At 35.8% G+C, this 22,436-nt stretch overlaps 1 protein-coding gene across 1 annotated transcript in view; it reads right to left on the reverse strand.

Moving 5' to 3' along the window:
• The window catches only part of LOC140439434 (neuronal acetylcholine receptor subunit alpha-7-like), a 302,499-nt gene extending 280,361 nt beyond the window's left edge, over window positions 1-22,138 (reverse strand). The window contains exons 1-2 of the mRNA XM_072529334.1: window positions 22,007-22,138; window positions 8,569-8,717 (exon numbers count right to left, since the gene is read on the reverse strand). Coding sequence (XP_072385435.1) covers window positions 8,569-8,676 — 108 coding nt within the window. The 5' untranslated portion in view covers window positions 8,677-8,717; window positions 22,007-22,138. The remainder of the gene's footprint in view (window positions 1-8,568; window positions 8,718-22,006) is intronic.
• Between the last annotated feature and the right edge of the window lie 298 nt (window positions 22,139-22,436).

Here is a 22,436-nt window from a genome sequence, read left to right on the forward strand (position 1 = left end):
TACATTTGTTCTGAAGCTACTTTCTTGTTGCATTTCAAAGTTATTACTATTTTAATGGGAACAAGCCTCAATTAAAAGTTAAAGTAAATTTATTGACGTTTCAATTTCCACTTCGGAAATCGTTTTCAAAATACAAACATTATTGTTTACAAATACAAACATTAATGTTTGTATTTTGAAAATGATTTCCGAAGTGGAAATTGAAACGTCAATAAACTTACTTAAACCTTCAATTGTGACTTATTCTCATTAAAATAGTATGTACATTTTTCACTCTACACCTTTCATTTTATCGGTTAAATCGATTGTCATGGATTTTAATAGTCGCTATTTGTTATAATAGTTATTTAACCAACAAGTGTATTAATAAGGGCGATTAACAATTGAGATATATTAACGCGCGAGCGAAGCGAGTGCGTTAATGTTCGAGATTGTTAATCGCCATTTTAATTCACGAGTTCGTTACAAAACTTTTCCGTCGGCCATACTTTTCAGAAATAAAAATATCTTAGTTTAAATTTTTATTTACTTAACGATAAATAATGACATACAATGACAGACAGTACTTACAGCGGCTACTTCATTTTAAATAATTTGTTAGTGGGAATATAAATAGGTATGTTTGGTTGCCTACACCACAGGTAACTGCCAATCACAGAGCGTTAAATGTGGTTAAATTAATTTATGCAAGTAATGTATGTTGTGTTGCCTATAATAAAATCGCTCAATAATAGAAAATCATTCATTAATAGGGGTTATTAATCAATGATTTTGAGGGTGTTAAAATTGATCATAAATGGATGGTCGACGGAAAAAGATTATTTTAATTACCATTATAGTTGTGAATAATAAGTACGTTTAATTTTAATTCTAATAATATGTGTATAATAAAATTTCCAATAAGCAGTTATTCTTTAATTTTTTAAATATTTTAGAGATACAATAGATATTTTTAATTGACTCTAGGAAACACTAAATGAGAATTGAACAAAAGGGAAAACTGACGAATACGGGGCCTCCTTCCGATAATAAATCACCCTTTTCTACCCTTAGAGTCACTTAGGCCTTTGTCCAGATTTTTTAAAGTTAACTGGATAAGTATTCTCATCAATCGTGTAACTTCAGTGAGATATATGGAGCGGAAAATTGAGGAGGTTTGCCATTAAAAATAATTTCGCCTAAGAACAACAAAGACGGAAAAACAAATGATTTTTAAGTCCGTCCAAGCAAAGTATTTAAAGTGGATTCAGTTAATCTAAGCATCAATAAATACTTCTTCGATGTAGCTCCATTGATTACAATTTACTTAGGGTGTTTCATTTGAAACAGGCCATCTTTTATAATACTTCATAGAAACATAAATTTAAAAGTCTAATTTAAAAAAAAAATTTCGAGTTTGGTCCCCACGGTTTTTGATTTTGAGTAAAACTATTAAGTGCTCAACTTAATCAAAAAGCTTACAGCATATGATAGATAGAAAAATAGAATAGAATAGAATAGAAATATGCTTTATTGTCACTGAAAATTTTACGATTTTATGAACAAAGCTGACAAAAAGTCGAAAAATAACAATAACAATTTAAAATTTACTAAAATTACATAAATCGTCAATATCACAAAATAAAAGATAATAAAATTCACAATCCATTGAAAAATTTAAATAAATTGCAAATTTCATAATAAAACCGAACGTACTGTAATTTCTTAGTTATTCGTTAAGAAACTCTTCCACTCACTCTTCCAAAGACAATGGTCTTTCAGATAGATAGGCTTTCGTCATTTTACGGAACTTAAGGAAAGAAGTTGCAGATTAAGTTGCAAAGTTAGATGGTTGTGTAATTTTTTTGCCGAATATAATATAGATTTCTTTACTAACTCCGACGGGATCGATAAATACACATCAAATGTCGAATTTCTGATGGAGTAATCATGATTAGATCTTGCTGGAAAACATGTAGGTATTTACGAATTTAACAAACAGTTTCCAAAATATATAAAGAGTAATTTTTGAAGTAGCTTCTGCAATGTGTTATTCTACTGAGGCCAAAAAGATACCGTATTGCTTTTTAATTTAATTTTTTTTTTTTCGTCTTTATAGAGAATCTGTCTGGAATCTTCAAAAGACATCTCAGTCCAGAGCGCCGCCTGACTAACTTTAGTGCAGGATTCGTTCTTCGTACTCCCGGCGATAGTTCCCGAGGTACTTTAAAATGCCCTCTCGTCGCCGAGTCTACGCCGAACGCCTACCTGCTAAACCAGACCCTCCTCTGTCATCCAGCGATTCGGAAGCGGAATGGCCGCTGTAAGGCCGGCATTACTTCCGAATCACTACCTTTATTCATTCATTCTCCATTTATACACATCCACACTCTATTCATCAGCAAGGAGGTTCCCTGTCTCGTTCCAGGTAGCGCGTAGAAGACACTCATCGCTCCTAGTTCGGCATTATTTCCAGATGGGCATTTCCTCATTCCCCACAGTCTGACTCACGCATTTCAACTCACACAGTGTGACCCACTTTTCTAGCTTCACCTTTCAGCATCATTCACTTACCTTTAGCGTTGGTTTAGCAGTCTTTCTTCCTCTTCCTTTTTCTTGATCACTGCACGGATATAGCTATGTATGTTAGTCCAAACTAATTTATTTTCAATCATTCTCTCAATCATTTCTCTCACTGTAACAAAATTCACACCTGTCTCTCTCTCCATTCTGTTCCTTTCCACTATCCATCTGCTACAATCTAACATCGTATGTGTCACAGTGTCCGAGTATCCACAGTATAGGCATTCATCTGTATCAGCCTTTCCGATCCTATAGAGGTAGGCCCTAAAACACCCGTGTCCTGTGAGCACCTGCGTCAGGAAATAATCCAGTCGCCTGTGGCCACAGTCCACCCAATCTCTTATGTTCGGGATCAGCATTTTCGTCCACTGTGCCACATCTTCCGTGTTGTTCCATTCTTCTTGCCATCTTTCAACTGACTTTTCCCTTTCCTGTCTTTTCTCGGCCACAGTAAGATTTGGACCTCTTCTCTCATAAAGCTCTTTTCTTTCCACCGCCAAAACATGCAACGAAACACATTCAGTGATGGTCCACAAGGCTGCCGCAGACACAGTCCTGTAGGCGCATGTTACTCGCAACAGACTTGTTCTGTCTACTAGTGTCATAAGACTCCTACAAGCAGTTATCTCTACCGCCTCGCTCCAGACTGGTGCCGCGTAGAGGACGATCGATTGTACAACACCGTGTAAGACCCTCCTCCTTTCGGATTTGGGTCCTCCAATGTTCGGCATCACCCTCCCCAACGCAGCCGTACTATTCGCAGCCTTCCGGACCACCTCCCGCACGTGCTCTCCCCATTTTTCATTCTGGTGCAATGTCACTCCTAGATACTTTACTTGTTTCTTAGGTGTTAGACATGCTCCCGCACATTTTAATTCAATATTTTGCCTATTTTTTTTTTTGTAAATAAAAAAGCATCAGATATGACAGCTGTACTAGATCTCCAAAAAGGAAGACCATATCGAAGATGAGACTCGAACGAAGAAAAATATGTTATTTTGGAAGATACTAAATTGATTTTTTTTAAACAGATCTTATTGCATAGGAGACTGAGGCTAGTTTTTTACTTAACAACTCGATATGAAGGGACTATTTAAAGTTGCTGTCTATAAAAATACCAAGAAATTTTACAGAATCAACGATACTGATCTGGCCGCTATTAAGAAGCAATGGTTGAAGAGCTCCTTTATATGATAATGCAACTGTCTTATCCACGTTAAAAGTGATTAAATTATTGTCGGACCAGGTTTTTATTTTAAGTAGATTAGAAGTTATAGTTGCATAAACAGTTACAATATTAGAGTTTCTCCAGGTGATACTGGTATCATCAGCAAAAAGAAAATTTTTTCCAACGTCACAATTTATATAAAGTGACGTCACTTATATTTAAAATTTCCAGAACGTCAACCTTAGAGTACAAAATTTCCTAACACAGCTAATAATATGAAACCCATACGGAACTGCTCGATCTTTCATGTTATAATAATCAGAAAAATGTAATCATCATTATATTGGGAATTTTTTGGTTTTCAAAACCAGTGCCAATAAAACACACACACACACACACACACACACACACTCACACAGAATTATATTAATTAAATAACCAAAATATTTGTTAATATTAATAATATAAATTTGATGAAATAACTCTTTAAGTCTAATATTCCACAAAATAATAATTTTAATTAAATAGATTAGACAATTATACGCAACTGATACGCGAATACTTCAAATTTTAATGACAGTTCAGCGTGTGGCAAAATTGTTTAAAGTGTTGCCGCTTTTTTAGAGTAAGAATTTTATTTTATGTTTCTTTTTTACACAATTTGATCATAATATATTAAATATTAATAAATTGTATTTATAAATACATATTAAATTTAGATTAATAGCTTTAAAAACTAATTATTGTTGTGTATTGTGATTGTGCTATGCCAAAACAACTTTCATATAAGATAGATTATTTTGAACTAAAAATAATGGCGGGACGTTTTTACTATTAATGCTTTAAAAGAGGTAAGTTTAAAATTTAGAATATATAATTTTGTATTAAAATGTTTTCTTATGTATTTTAGTGTGTTGCAGTTGCAGTAGTCTTAAAACTAAGTGTATTTGCTGTTAATATAACAGTTTGACCAATAGTTGATATTTTAAAAATTCCTCACTTACTAACCATTCTAATGTTTTGGCAACGCTGTGGGGTTCTGACGTCGTAAATCTTGAATGACGTGCAATCATTTTTATATGAAAAATTCTATAGTTTTTGATTTATTTTAATAAATATTTCGACAAATATATTTAACGTTCATTTGTTTCAAACCATATCAAGTTATTTACTTAACTGATCTTACTCGTAAATATAATTTAATATAAAACTAACAATAAATTGCTATATATAAACAGAATATAAACAGAAAAGTTGCTAGGGTAGAAAATACTAGGGTAGATTTTAAAAATGTTGTTTGTTTAATTTAATAATAAATGTATGTATATTGATTACATTTATTAGTATGGTAAATATTATTTTATAACATAATGAGTTATTAAATTAAATAGCCGAGAGATGCCAAACTCTGTAATCTTTGAAACTGCTACAGGCCCAAACGCTTAACAAACAACGAAATATCTCAAAATTTGTCAATGGAGATCAAAATCACTGTGCCTACTGCTCATCAATTTTATTGTTATTTAATCCCACCAAACTAATGTTGCAAAAATTACAAAAATTTGTTCCCATTGGTTCTCTGTTTAAAATATAATGTTGGATTTCACCATGATTTTGATCTTCAAAATAGTAAATGACTTATCACCTGAATAGTTTATATTTTTAAAGTTTTTTTTTCTATTTAAAGAACTTAAAAATATATTATCTTTATTGAATAAAATACTATGCAAATATCTACAAAATATATTTTTCTCATCCGAAAATGTCAAGTTACTTTAAATCAATTCCGAGCCACGCCAACTTTAATCTCTTTTTATATGTTTCGATACCTAAGGAAGTTACAGTGTACACAGAAATTCAAAATGATTTTTTAAGTTTATATTTCTTTTTCGATATTCAGAAATCCCAGATGTCAAATATTCAAGTCGTTGAGTGGAAATAGAGTTGGATATTAAACTGTCCAAGGCTTACATATGCGTTCACATTTATATGTAACGTTTCTTGCAGATAAAAAGAAATGTCAAGAACAATGTAAACGGGTTAGTAACTATAAATAAAACATAATATTAGAGTCTGTTTATTTTATTTATTAGGAATTATATTTTATATAATTATAATTATATATATATATATATATATATATATATATATATATATATATATATATATATATATATATATATATATATATCTTAATAGTTGTTATCATTATATATGTTACTAGTCTTTAGTCACCAATTCAGTCAATACAGTGTATATACTAAAGATTCAGTGTATTTTTAATGCCTGAGTCTGTTTATTTTATTTAGTAGGAATTATATTTTAAAAATGAATACGCGATGGTTTTTATATATATATATATATATATATATATATATATATATATATATATATATATATATATATATATATATATATATATATCTTAATAGTTGTTATCATTATATATGTTACTAGTCTTTAGTCACCAATTCAGTCAATACAGTGTATATACTAAAGATTCAGTGTATTTTTTAATGCCTGTAGTTTTAATGCTGAAGCTGAACTGCAGGCTCCCAAAGGGGTCACAGGTGGTGGATACTGCACGGTCTTCATATATGAAGATTAGCTGGGATTGTAATGAATAAGCAATCCCCGATGAGCGATACCGGAGGCTGTATTGGGTATACCTTAAAAATATATTACAAAACTTACTGAAAGTATCGCATTTTGGCAAATATTGCCGCCATTAAATAAGCATAATCTAAACCGACATGTCCTCAGGTAGCAGAAATGTCATTAATGGATTAGGGCCCTGAAAAACTAAAATTCCTGTAGGTTAATATTAGGTACTAACAGGCGCCACTTATAATGGGATGGTTAACGTACAACAAGTTAAAGAAGCTACTTATCATGGATTTCAGATATCAAGATCCGGCAGGGGACAAAGAGCTCGAACTGTAAGGCCTACCAGGTCGTTAACCCATGAAATATCTACTTTTATTTAAACGCTGATAAAGAGACTATGAACGTAGAATATTCGAAAAATTTGTACTTCAAATGTCCAAAGTACGCTTTAAGAGGGGAAGATCGATAAAACTATCCACGAAATGGAAAGATTAATGTGATAAGGAATCAGCGAAAAGAGGTGGCCAAGCTCTGGATCACGCTGCATCGGTAAGCATATTGTGTATTATGAGTGAAACCACGAACCACGTTACTATAATAATTGGGCGGTAATTCTGATCTAAAACCACTATTACTGTACCTACTTATTGTGCTTCGTCCATCAGACAAGATCATTCTGGTGAAGCTGCTTAAATATACCAGAAAGAGTTTACGAGCTTACCATTAAAATAAAATAGCAGGTGATTTTAATGCCAAAGCTGTCAAAGACGGAAAAGAAAACATCGTCGGAATACACAACCTAGACGAGAGAAACGAGAGAAAAGATTGACTTATCCAATTTTACTGGGAAGAAGATTTGACCATTACTAACACATGGTTTTTCTACTCCTAGACGACTTTTCGTATGGAGGTCATTTGCAGATACCAGCAAAAATATCATCATAAAGCAAATGGACTTTAATATAATTAACAAAAGGTTCAAAAACAGATTGACATACTACTACGACCCTATAAATATCCACCGAAAGATTGGAGAAGTCACTGGCCAATACAAGAAGTGACCCGCAACCGTCCTCATATACCAAGATGAAAACCTGGCGAAGATAGTTGTCTAACAACTTTTCTGAACTACCGAGACAACTCACCATAAATAAATTGCATGACTGGCTCGTGAATACTAGAGAGCGAGGTGAAAATGGCTTTAGAATATTCTGAGCTTGGTAAATTCAAGGAAATGCCTACCGAATTTATAAAGTGATGGGTGAAGTGAACAGAACAGCATTAAATCAACTGTTTAACGCCATGTACGATTAAAATAAGATTCCAGAGGAATGTTGAAAGAAACTATGATTAACAAAAAATGCGAAGAAAACGTCGGATAAATGCAATTTGATTTTCGCCATTTCATAGATACACTAGAAGCACTTTTCACTTTATAAGCACTGTTTCAAAGATGCTGTGACAACAGTTGTGACGTCTACCATTTGCTTTATTGACTACGTCAAAGCGTTTGATCTTTTTTATCGGCAGAAGATTATCGCCAGAATTCAAATAATTACAAGTTTGTACTAGAACCACCGTATTCCAAGTTAGAGTCGAAGACTAGTTGGCCGACCAAGCCCTCAAGAACCTAGAAAAAGGAATCCGAGTTACCGAAGAATACATCAACAATCTCCGCTACACCGACGATACTGTGCTACTACCAACGAGTCTAAATGATTTACAAACCGTATTGGACCTTGGTATAGCAGCCAGCATAAAATAAGGCCTAGACCTCAACATTAGGAAAACCAAATTCATGGTTATCACTTGTGCAAATTTAGATCATATTGCACCAAGGACAAGGAATAAAGAGATCGAGAGAGTCGACAGATTGGGGCCTTAAGAAATTAGGTCCACAATCGAACTTGCCCGGTCCCCATTTTTCAAGATCTGTCTTATTTAGAAAAGTATCATAAACTTTATTTTTGTAGTACTATTCGTCGTATTTGCAGTTTGTGGGACTTATATTATTATTCAATCATTCCACTTGTCTTTAAAAAAATTTGTGGTACAATGTTTACATACATATTCTTTATAACCAACATCGACCCCTATTATATGTAATTTTTAATTGAATCCGACTTTGTGAGAAAATTTTGGTGGAAGGAATTTTTTTTTCAAATAGGAATTATAAACAAATTCGACCCAAAACACTTTGCGGCTTAACGAAAGCTATTAAGTTCACTTACCACGTCGATAATATGATGAAGTGAAATGCCGAAAATAACACTTAGTGGCAACGAGGAATTTTGCGCTGGTCGCACGGCAGCATCGTAGTCAGTCATGAGATACCGCATCAGTCTGGCTTCATTTTCGTCTCCTTCGCAGGGTTTTATTCCTAAAAATACGAAAATATCAATATAAGTATTATTCGAGGAAATATTGTAAACAACATACAAATAACAATTTTAACATGTACATTTGTTTTGTAGTGAAAAATAGAATTGGGATTTTAATTTTATGTAAATTATATAGTTTGCATATAATCAAGCTTTAGTTCTTATACAGTATTGCGCAAAATAAACAGTACGGAAACTGAAACATAGATATCTCTTTGTGCGCGCTATCATATTTAAATTAACTAGTATAGATCTGTCAAGTAATCCTTAAACGATTAATTATTCAGGCCTAATTGTTACAAATGGTGTTAAGTACAGAGGAGAAAGTGTTTCTTGTGGAGCAATATTTTCGCTCATACGAAATCGGCCAACGTAATAATGCAAGTCTGCAATACGTGTGAGATCAATTCACACAGAGGTTTAATAAACGTTCTTCAAGTAATGCTGTAATTTTCAAGGTTGTTGAAAAGTTTAGAAATACAGGTAATTTATTGTGCCCACAAAAAGGAAACTCAGGGCGTCCCAGGACAGTTAACAACAACGATAACCATGAACGTGTTTTTGAGCAAATTTTGGAAAATCCGAAAGCCAGCCAGACAAGAACAGCGTTGCATCTTGGCTTAAAACGATTTTCCTTGCAAAGAATCCTGAAGGAGCTGGGTTCATTTTCGTATGTGATTCAAGTACATTAAAAATTACATCCCAGGGATTATCAAAGTAGAGTGGAATATTGTGCCAGAATTCTTGCATTACAGTAACAAATTCCCGAATTTTTGAAAAATGTATGGTTTCAGATGAAGCACATTTTTATTTATCAGGCCATGTAAATCATCGCACAAATCGATTTCTGGGCTTTGCCAGACCAGATAAAAGTCAAGAAGTTCCTTTACATAGCGCAAAAGTGAGTATCTGGTGTGCAGTTTCGTGACACGGAATCATTGGTCCATACTTTATTGAAGAAAATGGTAGCAAGTCACACTTAATCAACAGAGGTACATACAAATTTTAACACGCCTTATCTCTGATCTACGTCAATTTTGTCGTGCACGTAATTTGGCATTTCGAGACCAATTTTTCCAGCAGGATGGTGCAACTTGCCATACTGTTGTCGCAGTTCGTCAATTTCTTCAGGGACATTTTCCAAACAAATTCATTTCAGGATTTACTGACTTCCCCTATCCTGCACATTCTCCAGACTTAACATTTCCAGACGCATACATTTGGGGCATGGCCGAAACTGCCGTTTTTAAACGGGCACCACAAACCATCAATGAGTTAAAGGATGCCGTTAGAGCCTTCTTCGCGGACTTGAGACAACCTTTATTCCATAACATTACAAGAAATCTGGAATATCGGAAGGAATTCTATCTTGAAAGAGGAGGAGCTCATTTAGACCATGTTATAAAGTGTCAATAATATGTATTTTTTAAAACAATAAAATAATTACAAGTTCCGTACTGTTTATTTTGGGCTACACTCTATTTCGGTTTTTTACATTAAATGAATATTTTTTATGTTTTTAACATAAAATGAATAAATATCATCGCAATCATACTAAGTTTATAAATAAATAGATAACCATAAAAATGTATGAACAAATTTCTCAATTACTTTACCTCCTTCAAATTGGTTGTGAATTTTAATGCGAAAGGGGCAACTTTTTATTTATTACTCCTTTGCCTCTACAAGAATGTAAGTATTTACTTAGAGGTAGTATTGGAAATTCCTATGTATTTACAAACATTACATTGTAATGTTATCGTATATTGTTTTTTGTTTTTTAACATCGTACAGTAGAACATATTTATCTGAAACCGCGAAAAAGAGAAGCGATAGAAAGGGTTATTTATGCGGCATTGCCTAGTCGATTATTATTTTAGAGGTTTGTTTTTAAACCGTAAAATCAAGTAACTGATAATAGTAATTTACGTAACAAGTTCCGAAAGTGATATTTTACGAGACGAGTAAAAATAAAGTTTGCAGGTCGAGCCGTAGGCGTGTCCTGGAATCCTGCGAGTCTCGTAAAATTACTTTTGGATCGTGTTACGTACAATATTTTTTCTGCGGCCGTTTTGTAAGTTAAAAAGAATATTTACTTATGAACTTTTATTAAACACTTTAAAGTTACTCAACGTGAATTCAACATTAGAAAAATCTACTTATGAATATTAATAACCCAATTATAACAATTATTTACATTGATATTAACAGAAGTGGCAGTATTGGAATTACTGTTAGACGTGTCAGTACTTTTACTATTTTTTGAGATATTAACTTCTTTGCAGACATTTTCAATCTGTGAAGCTATATGAATTTTATTTCTTAAAGAATTTTCTAGGTATCCCTCTGCTACATTAGTTAATTTCCATCCTCCGTGTCTTTTCAAGTTGGTTATAGTACCATCACTATCAGCCAGTAAAGTGGCTGAGTTTCTTCGTAGACATTGCCCGGTGTATTCTTTGGGATGCGGTAATTTAAAAAATTCAGCAATAGTGCAGGAGGTTTTTCCAAAAGTGTGACTATCAATAGGTTGTATAGTACGCCTTCCATTTTTGTAATATACAAATAATCTACGATGCGGTGTATTTGCTTGACGTAATGACAAATATTTTCTGTATAAAGAAATGTTATTTTCTCCAATAATCACAAAAGTTCTTTCCATGTTTGTTTTAGAATTAGGAATTTTAATTACTAACATAGTTATCTTATCTTCTCTATCTTCTAACCTCATTTTGCAAAGCTCCCCACTCACAACATCAAGCGCCTGCCAAACCAATTATTTATGCAACCTAAAATTTACAAAAAACATAATAAAAAAAAAAGAAATTAGATTTAATTATATAACCTTTGAAATTAAGTAGATCTTATTTTCAGCTTCTGATGAAAATTTATATATTTTGTCTTTATTCAATACTTTAGATTTTTTTGGTTTGTAGCCGATGGATTTTCTTTTAAGGAAAGCAATAACTTTTGGATAGCGGCTTATATCTATATTATTTTTATTGTTAAGTGTAGAATTAAGCATTAAGTAATTGCTCCAAAGGCTTGATGGCTTTAAGATATTAGATTTTTCCATTAGATGTGCAAGAATGTTTCTTCATTTGTAGTATGTATATTTTTATCATTGCTCCATTTTTGAAATAAATCGTAGATCAATTCATATCTCTTTCTTGACTTTAACGGCAATAATTCATAAATAGCGGCTCTAGCAGTTTCCCTAATCTCATCTAGAATCTTTGATTGTTGCCGTGAGGGGGCGTTTGGGCCTGTAGGACCCATCGCCGGCTCTGCGGACTTCTTCCTGTCCTCGGAATTAGACCGGGTGTTGACCATCTTTGCTTGTCACTGATAAAATGGTTTAATACTTCTACTGGTATAAAATAACGGTTACCGTGACAAGTATCTGTTATAGGTAACAGTTCCAAGGAGCAGTTACAAAATATCAGATCAAAAATAGAAAACAGAACAGGTAAAATAGTCTAAGTATTCCTTGACTTACGGAAGGAATAACTTAGTAAACAAGAAAAATAAAATGGTATAAAAGTACAATGCAAAGAAAATGTTTCTAAGTGTTTCTTGACTTACGGAAGAAACAACTTAGAATGAAAAGTAAAATACACAAGATAAAAGAATAGAAAAATGCAGAAATATTCCTAAGTGTTTCTTGTCTTACGGAAGAAACAACTTAGGACAGAAATACAGATAAATGAAATATGTAAATATGAAACAAGGTATGGAAATATTTCTAAGTGTTTCTTGACTTACGGAAGAAACAACTTAGAGTGAAAAGAAACAAGAGAATCAAATATGGAAAAATAAGAATACAAATACTTATAAGTGTTTCTTGACTTACGGAAGAAATGACTTACAAATACGAAAAATCAAATACAGAAAAGATGTGGAAATATTGCTAAGTGTTTCTTGACTTACGGAAGAAACAACTTAGCATAAAATAGAAAATGAAAGAGACAAATGTATTAAGTATTTTCTTAATTTAAGGAAGAAAATATCTTAAATAAAATATCGGAAATAATAATGCAACAATGATTATGAAAATATTTCTAAGTGTTCTTTTGACTTACCGGAAAAGAATGGCTTAGACGCACAATTAAAATAACAAGTCAAATATTCAGAGAAATATTTCTAAGAGTTCTTTGACTTACCGGAAAGAACTACTTAGACAAAGTACAAATCAAAATATAAAATAGAAAAAGCAAGATAAATATTTCTAAATGTTCTTAACTTACGGAAGAACAACTTAGACACAAAATACAAGAAAAATAAACAATCAAAATAATCAAATAAAATATCAAACAATCAGTACATAAACAAATATAGATCAATGTATTATTCTAACCTGAAAAGGTCTGAATATACAATAATGCTAAAATAAAAAGGTATACAGAAAATCAGAAATAAAACAATAACTTAGTTGGAACAATAATAGCACCGACTAGGTCTACAGTAGAAGAGGCAAGCTCGACTGACCGATGAGAGAAAATCTACCTGCTAACTGGATGATGTCCCGGCTTTTTGTAGATTGGACGCATCGATATTCCACCCAGTTGCTCAAGCAATCTGTCGCCAAGAGGATGTAGCGGTTGCGTGTTCGTCTGGCTGGTGGATATGGTCCCAAAATGTCGAAGGACACTCTCTCCCAGGGGTTGGCGGGTTCCCTGGGCATCACAGGAGCTGCTGGTTGTCGTGGAGCAGCTTTGGTCCTCAAGCAGGTCAGGCAGGACTTGACGTAGGCGCGAACATCCTTTGATAATGTGGGCCAGTAATAGATATTTTTAATGGCCCGGATGGTCTCGTCTTGTCCTGGGTGGTTGGCCTCCTCTGAGTCGTGATAGACCTTCATCACGTCCTTCCGGAGGGATGGGGGTACTATCAGCGTCCTGTGGTCTGGTACAGCGTTGTAGTAAGCGGCGTTATCGACTAGTGTGAATTCACGGAGAAGGTTTTCTTCGACTTCGTTCCGTGGTCCACGTCCGGAGATCTCTAGGTAGCGTCTCCGAAACCGCTGCATACCGTGGTGTGTCTGGTGGCTTCTCCGGATTTTATCCTGGAGTGGTAGGTCAACCAGATCATCTAGGATGGGGTTGGTGTCTTCATCCTCGTCGACGTCCTCCATCATACATAGTAGAGGAAAGGACTCGTCTTCCTCCACGTCCGTTGTAGGCCAGCTAAGTCGCACCACTTCCTCGTCTTGGTCAGCTTCTTCTTCTCTCTCCGTGGTTGGGTTCCTGGACAAGTGGTCAGGGAGTTCGTTTTCCTTCCCTGGGATATGTATCACGGTGAAGTTGAACTCCTGAAGTAGCAAGGCCCATCGGGATAGTTTGGCCTTGTCTTCCTTGAACCGATGGAGCCACAGGAGAGCCTGACTGTCGGTGTACAGCGTGAAGTGCTGATCCTGGAGGAAGTGCTTGTACCTCTTGAGTGCCCAAACTAATGCGAGGCACTCTTTCTCGTTAATATGGTAACGGGTTTCTGCTGGTTTTAACTTCGTGGAGGCATATGCGATGACTCTCTTGTCGTCTTGGGTTCCTTGGAACAGGACTGCGCCCATGCCGACCTCGGAGGCATCCGTCTGGAGGCAGAAGGGTTTGGACGCGTCTGGTCGGTGGAGTAGAAGATCTCCCTCGATTTCGATCTTGAGACGTTGGAAGGCGGCTTCTGCGGCGTCGTTCCAGTGCATCCGTCTCTTATTACCCTTGGTGAGGTCCGTCAAGGGTGTTATGATGTCCGAAAATCGAGGGATGAAATCCCTTAACCAGTTGGCTGTCCCGATGAAGCTTCGCAGTTGCTTCATCGTCCGTGGAGTGTCGAAGCCTTTGATTTTCTCCACATGCTTCTCCAGAGGTTGGGTGTTGGCAGAGGTGATTTTGTGTCCTAGGTACTCCAGTTCGTCTGCTGCGAATTTACACTTTTTTAGGGATGCCCATAGTCCGTGTGTCCGAAGTCTCTCTAGAACCAGGCGGAGGTGGTTCTGGTGTTGGGTCCAGTCTTCTGAATAGATGATAATATCATCCATGTATACCTTGATGAAAACATCGATGTATCCTGCGAAGACTGAAGTCACGAGCTTCTGGAACACAGCTGGTCCGTTCTTGAGGCCGAAGGGCATCACCGTAAATTCGTATGAGGACCCGTCAGGCAGGCTGAACGCTGTCTTCGGGCTGGAGTCCTTGTGCAGTGGGACTTGCCAAAATCCACTCTTCAGATCTAAGGTGGTGAAGATCTGAGCCGTGCCAATCTCTTTGATGGAGTCGTGGATTGGTGGCAAGCTGGAGGCTTCGTCGATGGTCACGTTGTTAAGCTTCCTATAGTCTACGCAGAAACGGGGGGTGCCATCCTTCTTGGTTACAATAACCACCGGGCTATTGTAAGGAGATTTGCTGGGGCGGATGACTCCTGCGGCTAGCATCTCTCTCACCTCCTTGGCCATTATCTGCTTCTTCTCCGTAGAATATTTATAGGGCTTAACGTTGATAGGCGTGGCGTCGGTCACTTCGATTTTCATTTCGGTGGCCTTGGTGGTCGGCTGACGTAGACGGTCGTCAAAAACGTCATCGTACTCTTGAATCAACTTTTCAACTTGTTGCAAAGCGAAGGATGGAGCTTGATGGGGTTCCAGCCGCTGCGTCCTGGATTGCCTTTTTGCTGGGTTCTTCCAGTAAATGGTGGTTCTGCAGGTGGTACCGAGGTGTAGACATTTACGTGGTATGTCTACATTGGCCTCTTCCTGTTCCAACCAAGGCATCCCTAACACAACGTCGTGGTTCAAGTCCTCCGTAACCACGCAGTTGACGGTTGAATCCAGAGTCTCGATGTTAATCTTGACTTCAGCAGTCCCTAGGGTGCGGGACGTGCTGCCCGTGCACGCCAGCTGAACCAATCCTGATCCTCGTTGCAGGTCCCGTCTCTGGATCAATCTCTGGTGTATGAAGTTCCCAGATGCACCGGTGTCGACTAAGATCTTCACACGTTGTCCGTTGATCCTTCCATGGAGTTGGGGGAGGCCTGTCGTCGAGGGTCGTGTCTGAATCGGGTTCAGTTGGGGCACCATCTTCACAACAGGGTTTAGTTGGCGCCCCTGTTGGCGTTTCCCTGGTTCTGAGGTAGTGGAGGTGGTGGTTGGCTCATCGGTGGCATCCTGGACTGTCTGTTGGGGTTCCTCCATTCCTCGATCGCTTCAGGGTGGCGTGGTGTGTTGTTTTGACGTGGGGGACGGTAGTGCTGTCGCTGTCGGGATTGTTGCTGGGATTGATGTTGGGGTTTGTTAGCGACGGTGTTCCGGCGGGTATCAGCTTCCATTCCTTGGGCTATTGTTAGGAGGTCCTCCTCGGTCTTTGGAATGTTCACTCGTAGGCAGATCGCGATGTCGGGTCTCAGTTGGTTTACGATGGTGATACACCTCTGGTCCTCAGGGGTGTATGGTGCGAGACGTCTGAATAAGGCTGCTTTACCGTTGATAAAGTCCTCCGTGGGTTCATCCTTCCGTTGATGTTCTCCATGAAGTTTCGACGTGAGGGCTGAGATCAAAGCGGGATCGTTGTACTTCCTCAGGAGACGGTCTCGGAAGGTGTCGTACGGTAGGTCTGTGTGGGAAAACTTCTGGGCCCATTTCTTCGCGTCGCCGTGGAGTGAGTTGTCGATGAGGTAATCTATCCAATTGTCCTCGTCCACGTCGTATTTTGTCAAGAAGGTCTCGGCTCTGGTTAGAAAGCTGAGAGGGTTTTCAGTGTCCCGGCCTGAGAACTGAGGGGGCTTCATATATGAAATCCTGGGCTTCGGTGGCTCAGGATGAGGCATCTGGGGTGTGGTGCCTTGAGTGGTCGATAGGGCCGTCATCGCTTGCATAAGGGCAGAGATGAAGTCAGCTGTGGAAGGCTGGCTCGAGGACGGTCCTGGGGTCGTGGATTCGGTTTTAGTGGGTTGGGCGCCATGTTGCCGTGAGGGGGCGTTTGGGCCTGTAGGACCCATCGCCGGCTCTGCGGACTTCTTCCTGTCCTCGGAATTAGACCGGGTGTTGACCATCTTTGCTTGTCACTGATAAAATGGTTTAATACTTCTACTGGTATAAAATAACGGTTACCGTGACAAGTATCTGTTATAGGTAACAGTTCCAAGGAGCAGTTACAAAATATCAGATCAAAAATAGAAAACAGAACAGGTAAAATAGTCTAAGTATTCCTTGACTTACGGAAGGAATAACTTAGTAAACAAGAAAAATAAAATGGTATAAAAGTACAATGCAAAGAAAATGTTTCTAAGTGTTTCTTGACTTACGGAAGAAACAACTTAGAATGAAAAGTAAAATACACAAGATAAAAGAATAGAAAAATGCAGAAATATTCCTAAGTGTTTCTTGTCTTACGGAAGAAACAACTTAGGACAGAAATACAGATAAATGAAATATGTAAATATGAAACAAGGTATGGAAATATTTCTAAGTGTTTCTTGACTTACGGAAGAAACAACTTAGAGTGAAAAGAAACAAGAGAATCAAATATGGAAAAATAAGAATACAAATACTTATAAGTGTTTCTTGACTTACGGAAGAAATGACTTACAAATACGAAAAATCAAATACAGAAAAGATGTGGAAATATTGCTAAGTGTTTCTTGACTTACGGAAGAAACAACTTAGCATAAAATAGAAAATGAAAGAGACAAATGTATTAAGTATTTTCTTAATTTAAGGAAGAAAATATCTTAAATAAAATATCGGAAATAATAATGCAACAATGATTATGAAAATATTTCTAAGTGTTCTTTTGACTTACCGGAAAAGAATGGCTTAGACGCACAATTAAAATAACAAGTCAAATATTCAGAGAAATATTTCTAAGAGTTCTTTGACTTACCGGAAAGAACTACTTAGACAAAGTACAAATCAAAATATAAAATAGAAAAAGCAAGATAAATATTTCTAAATGTTCTTAACTTACGGAAGAACAACTTAGACACAAAATACAAGAAAAATAAACAATCAAAATAATCAAATAAAATATCAAACAATCAGTACATAAACAAATATAGATCAATGTATTATTCTAACCTGAAAAGGTCTGAATATACAATAATGCTAAAATAAAAAGGTATACAGAAAATCAGAAATAAAACAATAACTTAGTTGGAACAATAATAGCACCGACTAGGTCTACAGTAGAAGAGGCAAGCTCGACTGATCGATGAGAGAAAATCTACCTGCTTTTATGTAAAACAAATCCTTTGTTTTACGTAGCGAAAGTGGTATTTCCCTGCATCGAATCAATTAGAAATTTGGATTAGGCCAACCTTGGAATTCCCAAGTATTTTAACCGATATCCAAATTCCTTGATGCGTCGAGGACATGATCAAATAAAGGCATATATCGAGCACAGTTTAATTTAATCTTACCCAAGTACTTTCGATCCCTAGATCATCTTCAGGGGCATTTCGTCAATTGCGGCCTATCCGACAAGAATAAAATGTCATAAACATATAATTGTACAACACAGTACACTACAAAAGGACAAACAAACACTTTAAAATTATTGAAGAATAGCTACATTGCGTACAGAAGCTGGAGACAGAAAACGATTTCATTGTCATTTATTCTTGTCGGATAGGCCGCAATCGACGAAATACCCCTGAAGATGATCTAGGGATCGAAAGTACTTGGGCAAGATTAAATTAAACTGTGCTCGATATATGCCTTTATTTGATTAAAGTTCATTTATCCGAGCATTCAACCTTACATTCATCTATAATCATTTCGGCTTTATTTTCACTGCTGATTTCCATTTCTTGGAATTGAACAGCGAAAAACTGAGCAAAAATACACGAATCTTAAATGACAAGCGTTGTGATCATAGATAAATAATATAGTATATGTTATGATAATAAAATACAACGTTGATGTTATTGTAAAAGCCGGTACCTAGCTACCCAAAATCGTCCCGAAAGTGAAAAAATTAGTCCCGAAAGTAGATACTCTCGGTACGATTTGTGTACAATGGTACTTTCGATTTAATAAATCATACCGAAAGTTTTTTTTCGGAACGGCTGCAGAAAAAATATGTTATTAGGTAAAGTATTCGTCATAATTTTTAAAATGAACAAAAGTCTATTAAATTAGAAAGCTTATAATAAGCTATTTAGATAAAATAAATTGTTGTCAACGGTAGTGGTAAAAGCTTATAAAAATATACTTAATAGGTTTTATTCAAATATTATCGAAATCGCTGGTTTCACTGTCAAAATTTGATTGAAAATCTTCGCTATCTGAATCTTCGTCTACATTAATAACCATATTATCTACGACAAAAAGATTCAGGAACAAAACATTTTTCATTTCCTGTTCCGACAATAATTAAACGTTACCTTTTGACACGGGTTTCCTAAGTTTATTATAATTGGTGATACACCCATTGTTTTTGGAAATATGACACGTTAATAAATAAGTCTCGTCAGTAAACACTATAAATTAATTTGCTTCTCTAGCTTCCTTAATATTCCTCAGACATTGCAGCCTTAAATGTATTATTTCGTGTTTTTCTATCAACATTTTTCTATTGTCGACTGTTTTTTTTTAGTTTATAAAATTCCCTTCTCATACCATCAAAAGTCACATTTATAACCATCCCTAAAAAACAAGCAGCAAAAGAGTGCTCTGATTATCGAAGCTGAGCCTCATGAGTCATACTTTAAAAGTACTGCTGAAAGTAATACATAAGAGAATATATGAAAGGCTAGAGGAAGATATTAGCGAGACGCAGTTCGGGTTCCGAAATGGAATGGGTACTCGAGAAGGACTATTTGCCATTAACATGTTGATTCAGCGATGTCGGGATGTAAATGTTGATCTATACTTGTGCTCTGTTGACTATGAAAAAGCTTTCGATAAAGTAGGACATGAAAAACTAATATTAATACTTATGAACAAGCGCATTGACAGTAAAATCATAAATATAAGTGCAAATATTATATTGAAACCAACGTGCGATAGTTCAAATTGATGGACAACACTCAGAAGAAATGAAGATCTGTAGAGGAGTTAGACAGGGATGTGTTTTATCGCCACTTTTGTTTAACTTATATTCTGAAGAAAATTTCCAAAACACGCTCAATAATATCGAAGCGGGAGTTACCGTTAACGGAAAAAGAATTAACAACTTACGATATGCAGACGACACTGTGATCATAACAACGAGTATAGAAGATCTACAACATCTTATCAAAAGCTTAAGTATGAATAGTGCTGAAATGGAAATTGCTATAAACGCTAAAAAACGAAGTACATGCTAATTACAAAAAGACCACAAAATATACACCACCTATTGACAATCAATGGTAACGTGATAGAACAAGTAGAAAAATATAAGTACTTGGGAACTTTGATCAATGATACCAATGATCATACTGCAGAAATAAACAGGCGAATAGAGATTGCCAGATCAGCATTTATACGAATGAAGCCACTCCTAACGTGCAAAAATCAAAATTTGGAGATCAGACTACGTACAATTCTGTTATATATTTTCAATATTATTATATGGAGCTGAGACTTGGACAATAAAAAAATGCAATTTAAAAAGAATCGAGGCTTTCGAACTCTGGTTATACTGCAGAGCATTAAAAATATCATGGACTGATAGAATTACAAATAAGAAAGTACTGGAGAGGGTTGGTAAAAAAACAAACCTAATAACCACTATACAAACTAGAAAACTGGAATAACTAGGCCGCGAGATGGGGGGACTAAAATATGAAATTTTGAGATTCATAATACAGGGAAGGATTTAAGGAAGAAGATCTGTTGGCCGAAGGCAGAAGTCATGGTTGAAGAATCTACGTGATTCGTATCAATGCAGATCGATTGATTTGTTTAGAGCAGCAGGTTCAAAAATAAAAATAGCCATTATGATTGCCAACCTCCGTAGGGAGACGGCACTCTAAGAAGAAGACTAAATGATTCTTCAAGGTCAAATGCAATTTGACAGTCTTGATCCCAGTAGTAATCTCTTCTTTCCTTCCTAAGTCGCGTTATTGGCTTAGCAATATTTACAAACTTCTTAATAAACCTCCCATAATAAGTACATACATAGCCCAAGAAAAATGTTCACTTAATGTTTATCAGCTTTGGCCATTCCTTAATGGAATTGCAGCTATTCCTTCTGACTATATGACCCAGATACTTTAAAATAGATTTGTTCGAAATTATCTGTCTCTTCTACGGCTATGGTCTGAAGCACATTCAAGGCATCTCCTCAAAGAGCAATAGTCAGATTTACAGCCTCTTTCTCGGACCATCCATTCATTTAGGCTCATTTTTATACTATTGCTGAGTTAAGCCCATAAATAAAGCAGAAATACGGCATTTTCAAATATACTTTTTACCAAATAGTCAGTAAACAATTGTAGATGTTCCTTTTGGGGTTGTATTTCTAAAAAATCGAAAGTAAGACAATTTCCTACTTTCGATGGATTGAAGAATGGTAGATCAAATATATTATTGTGATATCTAGAATTTTATTTTTAAAACTTTACAAAAAATATATATAAAACATTATTAAAATTTTTGATTGATGATTTCTATCACACCTTTCAATTTTATTATCTCAGGTTTTACTCGTGCTTCAATATCTATACTTTACAACTGATGGGTAAGGTCCAGAGAATAACGGAATAAAACAACATAATATGATATGAAAATATTGTAATAAAATAAACTGATTAAAATACCTCCAAAAATTATTAGCATACAATGTTTATCAAACAAAATTCGTTCTACGTACGTGAACCTTCAATAATGCATGGATAATATAATACAACTACAATCTAAGATACAGCTTATTATTCTACATAAACCAATCAAATAATATTCAGTGTCCTTCCTAATGCAATTTTGATATAACGATTGTACCAAGAAAAATTTGTATGAATTATCCAATTCTCTCCACAGCTCCGTGTCCCCTCCTCTCAGAACAAATTTGATCTCCTTCGACTATCGACAACTTATTCACACCATACCAATATGAATGTTTCTCACGTTAAAACGCTTCCTCTGGCTTGAGTTGTCCAATTCCTTGTTCTATGCAAAATGAACTATCAGATCTCAGCAGCCTCTTATGTAATTGGCAATATTAAACAAGATATTGCAATTTAGTGTCTTCAATGCTCTCCTTCGAATGCACGTACCTTTCCAATGATGCCAGCCTCTTTTCCTCTCGCCAAACTTAATCTCTTGTTCCGAAATAAACAGCGATACGTAGAATACAAGTAGGAAAAGTTTACTTACAAATTTGTACCAGATCAGCTTATGTCGGACACAATTACTTCACCAACTCACAACTTATTCTTTATCACTTACTACCCTTGGATACCACCTCGAAAACCAACCATTCACTTTAAGAAACTGGAACTAACTGACTCTCTCCTCTCCTGTATCCATTCATCCAACCTCTCATTATACACAACTATCACCCACACCACTTTCCAAATTCTCGGCCAATCAGAAATTTGCATATCACTCCCACATAAAATCAGAAATACCTACAAACTTTCCTAATTCATATTATTTCTAAAAGGACACTTAATTTCTACTGGGTATTTACATATTCCGAACAATCATTTATTTATTAACTATTTCTATTGTCCTTTTCATGGCGCAAATCCGGCTTACGGAACACTTTATGGCTTATGGGGAAAAACCATCGTTAACTTCTCGT

The sequence above is a fragment of the Diabrotica undecimpunctata genome, chromosome 4 (genome assembly GCF_040954645.1).
Source record: "Diabrotica undecimpunctata isolate CICGRU chromosome 4, icDiaUnde3, whole genome shotgun sequence".
Taxonomy (NCBI): Eukaryota; Metazoa; Arthropoda; class Insecta; order Coleoptera; family Chrysomelidae; genus Diabrotica; species Diabrotica undecimpunctata.